This window comes from Camelina sativa, chromosome 12 (genome assembly GCF_000633955.1).
Source record: "Camelina sativa cultivar DH55 chromosome 12, Cs, whole genome shotgun sequence".
In the NCBI taxonomy this organism is placed as follows: domain Eukaryota; kingdom Viridiplantae; phylum Streptophyta; class Magnoliopsida; order Brassicales; family Brassicaceae; genus Camelina; species Camelina sativa.
In genome coordinates this window covers 11656569-11665999 of record NC_025696.1, presented here as the reverse complement: position 1 = coordinate 11665999, position 9431 = coordinate 11656569, and the positions used below count along the sequence as shown (strand labels likewise).

At 30.0% G+C, this 9431-nt stretch overlaps 2 protein-coding genes across 2 annotated transcripts; one reads left to right on the top strand and one right to left on the bottom strand.

The window, feature by feature from the left end:
• LOC104731335 lies at nucleotides 4750-5123 on the top strand. The gene has a single exon (XM_010450668.2). It carries the CDS (start codon nucleotides 4764-4766, stop codon nucleotides 5121-5123), a length of 360 nt encoding a protein of 119 aa, XP_010448970.1. The 5' UTR covers nucleotides 4750-4763.
• On the bottom strand, nucleotides 6780-8782 carry LOC104733416 (protein DETOXIFICATION 38). The gene is made up of 7 exons (XM_019233828.1): nucleotides 8461-8782; nucleotides 7949-8253; nucleotides 7820-7876; nucleotides 7458-7696; nucleotides 7237-7355; nucleotides 7065-7148; nucleotides 6780-6945 (listed from the first exon to the last, which is right to left on the bottom strand). The coding sequence occupies exons 1-7, from the start codon at nucleotides 8779-8781 to the stop codon at nucleotides 6880-6882; spliced, it is 1191 nt and encodes a 396-aa protein (XP_019089373.1). The 5' UTR covers nucleotide 8782; the 3' UTR covers nucleotides 6780-6879.

Here is a 9431-nt window from a genome sequence, read left to right as displayed (position 1 = left end):
GGATTCCCTAAACCAACCACGCAAACCGGACAATTAAAATTGAACCGACCAAACCGACCACAATTGGTGTCGATCGATGCCTCACTAGGAGGTGTCGATCGACACCCTTACCAAAATACCAAAATTTGGTTTGCGGGTGTTACATATATATTTTACATTGTTTTTATTTTTAAAGATTCATCTCCAATATCTAATTTGGATTATCATCTTATAAGTAATCATTCTCTCCTCCTCTCCCACCAATATCAAATGTTATTATATCTCATATGTGTTGTAAGAGTTTAATTCTATATTTTAATTTAGAAAATATTATATATATTTAACATTGTTTTCAATTTTTATTTTATTTATATAAAAATAAATATTCCTTTTATATTTCTTGTTTTTCTAATCTATTCATATTTATTTTTAAAATTTACATAGATAAATTAATTTCATATATGTTGGTTTTAACAAAAAAAAAATCAAGTTTATTTGAGAAATAGATATTCATATTCCTTTAAACGATTAATGTGTAACATATTATACTTTTGAATCAAATTATGGACCCACCAACACTCACTTTTAAATTAAATGGGTTTTAATTTTAAGAGTTGGAAAAGTAAAAAAAATTGTTTGTAACTCCCATAATAATATCATAGTAGTATTCTCAATGAATTTAATTTAATATAATAGAACATGTTAAAAATGTATTAATATGCACTTAATTGCAACTCTCATAGCCTCATATTTCAAATCTCACATAATTTTATAAATTCTACAACATCATTATTTTCCCCTTGATTTAACCAATGATATCTTAACTTAATCAAAGTTTCATTTTATTTGAATATGATATACATGTAATATATGATATATAATTTACTTATTTTTTTCTATATGAAACACTATAGTTTCATATAAATCAAAGTCCATACACAATTAAAGACTTTAAGATAATAACCTAATAAAATAGTTGATGTTTTTTTTTATTTTAGCTTAATAACATTTTTCAAAATGTATTAGTCTATTGTTAGACTCACTTATTTATATATGTATGAGACACTGCAAACCTACTGTTTATTTTTTTGATTTTTTCTTAATTGAAATATTTTAAATCTCTTTAAGCTATCACAATAAAAAAAAAATATATATATATATATATATATATATATATATATGCATAACTAACACCACAAAATCAATTTTATGAAAATATCACAATGATTTTGAAAATGACTACAACTACAAAAATATATGGCATATGGCATGTAAGATAAAATATGACTTAATTGCTCTAAATATATTATTATCAATAATTGCTCTAAATATATTATTATCAAAAGAAAATTTGATTTCTTTACTTTATTAAATTCATACTATGTAGTCTTTAAATTTTGATGTACATTGAAAAAATAATAATAATAACATGTTAATTTATATAATTTTTTCAAAATAGAATAACGATTATGTAAGAACTCACGCGTAGCGTGAGCTAACACCTAGTTCTATTCTAAATGTAACTTACACTAATTCTTATCATATAAATAAGCATTCTCTCATTCTCTCATTTTCTCATATTGGTTTACTTTTTCATTTTCACATTCTCTCATTCTATTCCACTTCTCTCATTCTCTTCCACAATACCTCAAATTATTTTTCCTTTTTTTCGATTTCTTATTTTTGTTGTATGGGTTACAAAAAACCAAATGAAATATCATTGTAAAATTTTAACGCTAAATTATAATTTTAGAGACTACATGATATATATTTACATTATTCTAATTTTATAAGATTCATCTCCATTATCTAATTTGGATTATCATCTTATAAGTAATCATTCTCTCCTCCTCCCCCACCAATATCAAATGTTGTTATATCGCATATGTGTTGTAAGAGTTTAATTATATATTTTAATTTTGATAGTATTATATATATTTAACATTGTTTTCAATTTTTAAAATTAAATTAATCTTTGGGATTTTTATTCCATTTCATATGATTTTATAAGTTTTCTCTCTCTCCTTATTGGTCCATTTAGCATTTAATTTCTAAAAAATTATATTTATTTTTAATTAAATAAAAATGTAATAATGTACATTAATCTATACTTAAAATCCACACTTTACTACTAAATTGTAACTGAAATTACATAATTATGAATTGACTTTTTCCATTCATTTTCACTCAAAAAAACTATAAATTATAATTGTAACTCCACTAATTAAATTATTTTAGAAATGTAACTTACATCCTTGAAATCCTAGAAATAACCATTCTCACATCATCATCCACCATATCACAAATTCTAAATATTTTCTTTGTTTTGTTTATGTTCTTGCATGAATTCAAAACTCATGGTAAGAGTGTGATTATATATTTTGCTGGATTTATCTTATATTTTGTTCCATTTTTTTTTGTTAATGTATTTCTTCCTTCCTTCTTTCTTTTCTTATTATTTTCAATTTTCAATTACATATGTATAATAAAAATTTGGTGGCTGTAAAAAACCAATTATCAATGCAGATTCAACAACAATAATTTCAACCAAAGCCCAATGAGGGAATCAAGCTAAAGAAATCATCTTCATACATGTATATTTATTTTATTTTTAAAAGTATGCAATGTTTTAACAAAATTAACTTTTATAATAGAATTATTAAATCAAAATTTTTAACTCTCTCTTTCCTCCTATTTTTTTTTTTTGAGAATTAGTATACTCATCATTATAGTTAGTTCTTGTGATCCAAAATATAATTATATAATGATCATTATAATGTTTCTTTAATTCAAAATTTTGTAATTTAATGATTTTCTATATAAAAAATAATTTGATATTACATTTCCAAAATTTTACTACAAAGAGGAAATCATTAGAATTTAACCTAGAAATATAGCTTAAATTAAAGTGAAAATAAAAGAGATTTAAAAATTAATTTACCATTTGGGATTTTTAATTGAATTTCATATGATTTTATAGGAAATATATTTAATTGATACTTAACAATAATTTGGCAATTTAATTATTAAATGTTTTAGGTAAATTTCGAATATCATAGTAAAATTTTATTTTTATCATTAACAATATTTTTTACATAACTGATATATTTTATGATTTGAATAAATAAAGTGTATTATTAACATTTAAGAAATTTGTTTGTTATATATGTATTTTTAAGGAGAATTTCAAAAATACATTATAAAAAACTTTATTAAAAAAATCTTCTCAGAAAGTTCTCATAATTTTATGATATTTTTTTTTTTTGAATGAATGTTATAATTATTCAAACAAAAAAATAACGTTCTGCCTTTACAATATTTGCAACTTTAAAGCTGAAAGAGTGTAAATCGAAACCAAACAAAACAGAGCGGTTAGTAGCATGTAGCTAGCCAAACACCAAAAACATCATCTGGTCGAGGATCCCCTACGGTGAGAGTTGACAGTCGGTTGCGAATAACACGGTGATTATTACATAAACTAAAATAAATTAACATAACTAATACAACAATCCGCGCATATGCGCGGGATATGACCTAGTTAAGATCAAAGAGAAGGTAGTAAACTCATCCTTATCATCTTCAATCTCATCCAAATAAGGCCTGAAGGCTTTCTGACCTTTTTTTCTTTTTTTTTAGACAAGTTGGAACGTGCTTACGAAGTTCCTTTCTGGTGGGACTTTGAAAACTCCCGGTTGGATCCTACTCAAGTTTTAAAGATGTTAGAACACATAGATGCTTCTCTTAAAACAGTAGATAAGAGGCTTCATCTGGCTAAAAGAAAGTTCGCAGCAGGACACATCTACCTCCCGTTTATCCACGACAACATGCGCTTCCTTCATTCTGAAGGGTTTGAGGTGCATAATTCAAACAGGTACAGTCACAAGTCGTGTTATGAATGTGCGAAAACCCCAGAGGAAGAATTTGGAGACTATTATGAGCGTGTAAAAGAGATTGCTGACAGGATGATCATTCAAGACATTCAGAGACATATACTGAAGGGGTCTCCTTCTAAGTTCTTCTAGGAGATAGGGATTTCAAAGTTGCCATGGACATCTTAAGAAAAAAGGCTATAAAATCTTTCTAGCCATCACCATCTAATCCTTCAAACACTGGATCATCAACCTGAACAACCGGAATCTCTGATCTTGTTCCAGGTAATTAATCTCTCCTCTGACCAGTGATCCAAGCGCGTAAAACCTTTTTATACTTTAATCACTTTTTTGTATAAAATTCTTTTTACTATATGATTATAATAAATAATATTTGTAATTTTAATTGCACATATTTTCCTATTGAAATTAGTATTTTTTTTTTAAACATAGAACTTTTCTAATAGAATTAGTGATATAATAGATTACTTTTGATTTTATATACTTTTTAAAAATATTAATTGTAATCATTTTGCTTTTAGGTTTTTTTTTTAAGTTTTCTATAATTGTAAAATAAAATTTCTTTTCACACATGTCAAAATATTATCGATATACTTTGATATATGTCGCGATTATATGAATTATTAACTTTGAAAACTAAGATTTATATAATAAAATATCAAATTTATAGTTTTTTGTTTTCGTCGAGTTACTTAAGTACCTACTAGTTATATGTACATGTGCGTGAACCACCAGGAATAATGGATAGTCCACATGTTATGCTTATATGGTCAAACAATATAAAATCCCCCACATATGCCTAACTACCTATAAATATAATGTACGATGATCCTCATTCTATTAACTAAACTTACTCACCCCACGAAAAATTTAGCTCCAAGAAAATAAAAATAAATGGCAATGATGAAGATTCCAAACCAATACACAAAAGTAGAGAAAGAAGATCCTAATGAGATAATTCACAGGAGAGCTCAGTTTCTGATCCACAAGATTCTCGAACGAGCCGATACAGAGACATTAAGACATCAACAGAAGAGAAATACTATTACTATCAAAATATCGTCGTTTAGAGTGGTCGGGATAAGAATGAAGATAGGGAAGAAGCTGAGGAAGCTAAGGAAGAGTTGTGTAATGGCGAACAAGCATGGTGATCTTATGCCACGTTTACTCAAATCTCTTAGACGTTGTTTCTTCTGTTCCTCTCCTCCTCGAGACGTCTCCGACCTTCAACCTCTCTTCGCTCTTCATGTTTAGAAAAGGAATTATTTTGTTTTAATTTATTGTCATACAATATCATACATTGAATAAATTAATACTCGTATCTAGATCTATGTTAGCAAATGGTGTTAACTATATATATATATGAACCGTGTGGGTTCACCGAAGAATTGTTATCAGGGATCGGGATTCACATCTTATCATCTTTAAATTTGAATTATAATCTTTATGTCCTAAACTAAGGTCATATGAAGTTTAGGACATAAAGAAATACAGAATATTCCCATAAAACCACCGATAGAAATAAAGTTTCCGGTGATTTATATATAATGATATGGGAGTATGTATGGAGCGCATAAAAATATTAATTTGGGTAATGGCTGACATAACATAGGTTTTTTTTTCTTTTGTTACGCAAGCACTTTTCAAACTAGATTTGTTGAGTGGAAGTCCAGCAAACAAATCATAGCATAACAGCACCTCAGAAGTCACATCTACCAGACTACCACACAAAAAACAAAATTTGTTTTGGAGCTAGAAATATTAAGATATTATTGACTACATCATATGATACTCATGTGTTTAGAATTAAAAAGCACTTACACTGTGTTGTGTATATGTTTGTGTGAATTAAGTGATGTTGTTTATTGGTCAAGGCAGTGGAATCTATCTATATGTGACTTAGTTCTCTTTTCTTCATTGTAAAAGTATACATGTTGGTTATATATTTTAGAAATTAGTGTCGGACATATTAACAACATTAGCTTTTCGCAATGCGGAAAAGGGAAAATGGTTGTCTGAATTAGTGGACTAAGGTGTACGATTGTGTTGACCAAAAACTAAAGAGATGTGTACGATTGTGAACATGGCATCAGTCCATTGAACCTCTCTTCCTTAAGATTAGTAATTAAGGTCGGTGATGCTTTAATGCTTTACGAAGCATTTTAATTCCTATACCCGTTGACTAATTTTATCTTTGTTTGCGTAGGGAAGTTGACTATTACAAGTTTTACATTGTAAATTTATTTAGTTCGTACGATCATTAATTAAATATCTGACAATCACTCTTATAATTAACTCGCGTTTGTCTATTAGGTCTAATAGAACAACAGGCGATCCGCGATTGCCATCACAAATGTACAAGTTGGGATTTATTATGTGTTTCTAGTGAACCGGGCTAAATTTTCTGAACACAATTTGAATCAAACCAGACCAAAATTATACATTAAACTTCGGTAAAAAAAAAGGTTAAGAAACTGTAAAACCAAGCTACATTGGTATACTATAACTGTTGCATTAAAATTCATGATAACTAAATTTTATCCAAAAAAAATATACTCCATCTGTTTCACAAAGAGTGTCATTCTAACACATTTCACACAAATTAAGAAAAGTTTGAATTATAAATATTTGCCCCTATTTAATAAGTGATTAATGATTTAAATTCAATGAAAATAGCTTTGGATTTAAGGGTAAAAAAGAAAATTTAAAGCACTTATTGGAAATGTAAAATGACATTCTTTGTGAAACAAAAAAATTTCACCAGAATGACACTCTTTGTGAAACGGAGGGAGTATGATAAATAATCTAACACTTGCTTCATACACACAAGAATAGATCCATTTGATAACAGCTTTTACTAGATTGAGATCCATCAGATTAAGCCAAAATACTTTTCCTCAAGAAAAGAAAAAAAACAGTGAATAGATGTTTAATGTGCTAATTCTATATCAAAATTTTCTTTAAAAAAATATTTTCTTTTTGAAAAATAAACTATCTTTATATAAATCCATTACGAATTCTGGCGAGTGTCCTTGTCCTCGTCCCACACATCCAATCGCTTTCTCGCTGTTTCGGCCTGAACCATCGTGTAATAAGAATCTTTAGTAATCTCTACGCGCCCTTATGCATGAACCAAATCTAACTTTTGATAAATGATCGTAAAACATTATGTGACTCAATTTCTTGTAACGTTACCTCTTTATCCCAATCTGTATACGTGACGTAAAGCAAGATGAGTGTTTGCATGAGGGTACCTCCAATCATCCCGGTCCATATTCCCTACAACCAAATTCACATACAATTCTCTTTTCTAGCAAAACATATAATAATAAAACATATAGTGTACAATTTTTTTTATAAAACCAACCTTGGCTTGATAATTGAAAGTGAAGCCGAGAATACACCCAATAGGAATACCAACAAAATAGTTACAACCGACGTTCACATAGGCCACGTATGTCTGCCATCCACATCCCACTGCCACTCCTACAAAGTACAAACAATACCAAACCAAAATTTGTTACGCCCGATTCGGTGAATATACACCGGTATTCTCCGGTTTTAAACTGCGCGTAGTATTATGCATACCGGATAATACAGGTTGGATTCCGTTGAGAATGATGGTGACGGCGAGAAAGAGACAGAGGTCAGAGACGGCCTTAGCCACCTCAACGTCCGACGTGAAAATATAGCTAATGTAATCACGTGAGGCAATCACGACGAGGGCCTCCACGACAGAGATCACGAAGGAAGCAAAAGTCGCGGTCCATGTAGAGAACAACACCGATTTTGGATTTCCTGCTCCAAGCTCATTACTTGTTCGTACACTGTCCATATATATATGTCATAGTTTCTTTTTTCTTTTAATGATTTAATTTTCAGCAATGTTTTTAAAAATACAAATTTGGTTGAAAATCTAAAGTTAATTAAGAAATAAAAATATTACTAACCTTACAGCCGCATTGAATCCGACGGAGACCATGAATGATAATACTGAAATTGACATACTACAAAAGAGAAAAATATTGTCTAAGGGCTCAAACCAAAAAAATGAAAATGTAATGAACTAATGGACTTACCAGATTGATAAAGATTCAAGAGAGAGTGCAGGATCTTTGAGCAAACCGGCGAGAAGTACAAGAATTTGTGAATACCACATTTCCAAACAAATCATTACAGCGGAGCCAGCGGACAGTTTGAAGAAGCTCCAAAGACCATGGAACGATCTCCAACTAAAACCAGTCCATGTGTCTCTAAACCTTAGGCTAGATGTAATGTAAACCGTCTGAGCCCCAACTATGAACCACCAAGAGATAGTAAGGACATAAGCAATACCCATAAGGCCCATGTTCATTACATATACGGTGACCCACGTCAATGATATCTGGATGAGGAGTCAGTGGCGGACCCAGGATTAAAAATTAGGGGGGTCAATGTGTTATAAGGGAGAATCGAACACGTGTTAGGGAGGTCAACTTAGGGGGGAACAAACCAACTTAGCTACTGAGACTTCAATGATTTATATGCAAAAACAATTATTTATCTATTTTAGGCAGGTCAGTTGACCCACCTTCCTTCTACATAGGTCCGCCACTGTGAGGAGTGCGGCGGCTGAGATGTACGCGCTTGGAGCCACCACGCTTTGAGCCTGGAGAAATTTTTGGGCTGTGAAGTTGATGGCGTAGGCGAATATTTGTGGGATGAGTCCAGCGATGTACAAAGATCCCATGTACGACACTGATTTGGGCTCGCCTAAGAGGAGAAGAATCGGGTACGAGAAGGTGTATAGTACTGTCATAGGTAAGCCAACTATAGCGAGAACTATTGTTGCTCTTTGTAGATAGATCCCAAGCATATCGTACCGATGGGCACCATACGCTTGTCCACATAGTGTCTCGACCGCACTACCCATACCCAACTGTTTTTTTTTTTAAAACCCAAAAAAACCTAAATTATATATATTTTATTTGACGTCACAAGTGTTTAGGAGCGGACAAGAGAGTGTGTGGTAAGATCCAGGGAACAAGACAAAAAAAAAAGAGACTGTATGTTTATAGAAAACAATAGAATGTAGAAATTCTTATTTGCACAAAAAAAAAAAAAAAAAAGTAGAAATTCTTTAAAAGGAATCTATCAGTGCAAAGCAAAAGCACTAAACATAATATTTATACAAATAAAATTGCATAGAAAAAAACGTGTCCAATGATACTTTATGTTTTAAAACTTGGATGCCGATCTTGGTCCAGTCACATATAAAATGGATCAAAAATAAAAGAATTCTTGATTTGTTTTGAAGTGGTCGATTATTATTCCCTATCTTTTTAATAAATTAATGTTTTGCTTATATGGTTAACTATTGTCTTCAAAATAATACCTAAGAGAAAAGGTTACAATATTTATATACTAGAAGTCATCCCGTGCTACGCACGGATTTAACTTATATTATTATTCAATTTTAGTAGTTTGGAGATTATTAGTCTTAATTTGTTTACTCAGCAATGGTGATTTTAAAAATATACTGATCATATTAAATTTTTTTGGTTCATTTATTTGATGTTACAT

What these genes read in the sequence shown, in the direction of transcription:
- LOC104731335 (XM_010450668.2), top strand. Translation starts at nt 4,764, where the DNA reads ATGGCAATGATGAAGATTCCAAACCAATACACAAAAGTAGAGAAAGAA.
- LOC104733416 (XM_019233828.1), bottom strand. Translation starts at nt 8,781, where the DNA reads ATGGGTAGTGCGGTCGAGACACTATGTGGACAAGCGTATGGTGCCCAT. An exon ending in CTTGAATCTTTATCAATCTG is followed by an intron (nt 7,877 to 7,948) that starts GTAAGTCCATTA and finishes TCTCTTTTGTAG; the next exon opens with TATGTCAATTTCAGTATTAT. An exon ending in CTTTCAATTATCAAGCCAAG is followed by an intron (nt 7,149 to 7,236) that starts GTTGGTTTTATA and finishes ATTTGGTTGTAG; the next exon opens with GGAATATGGACCGGGATGAT.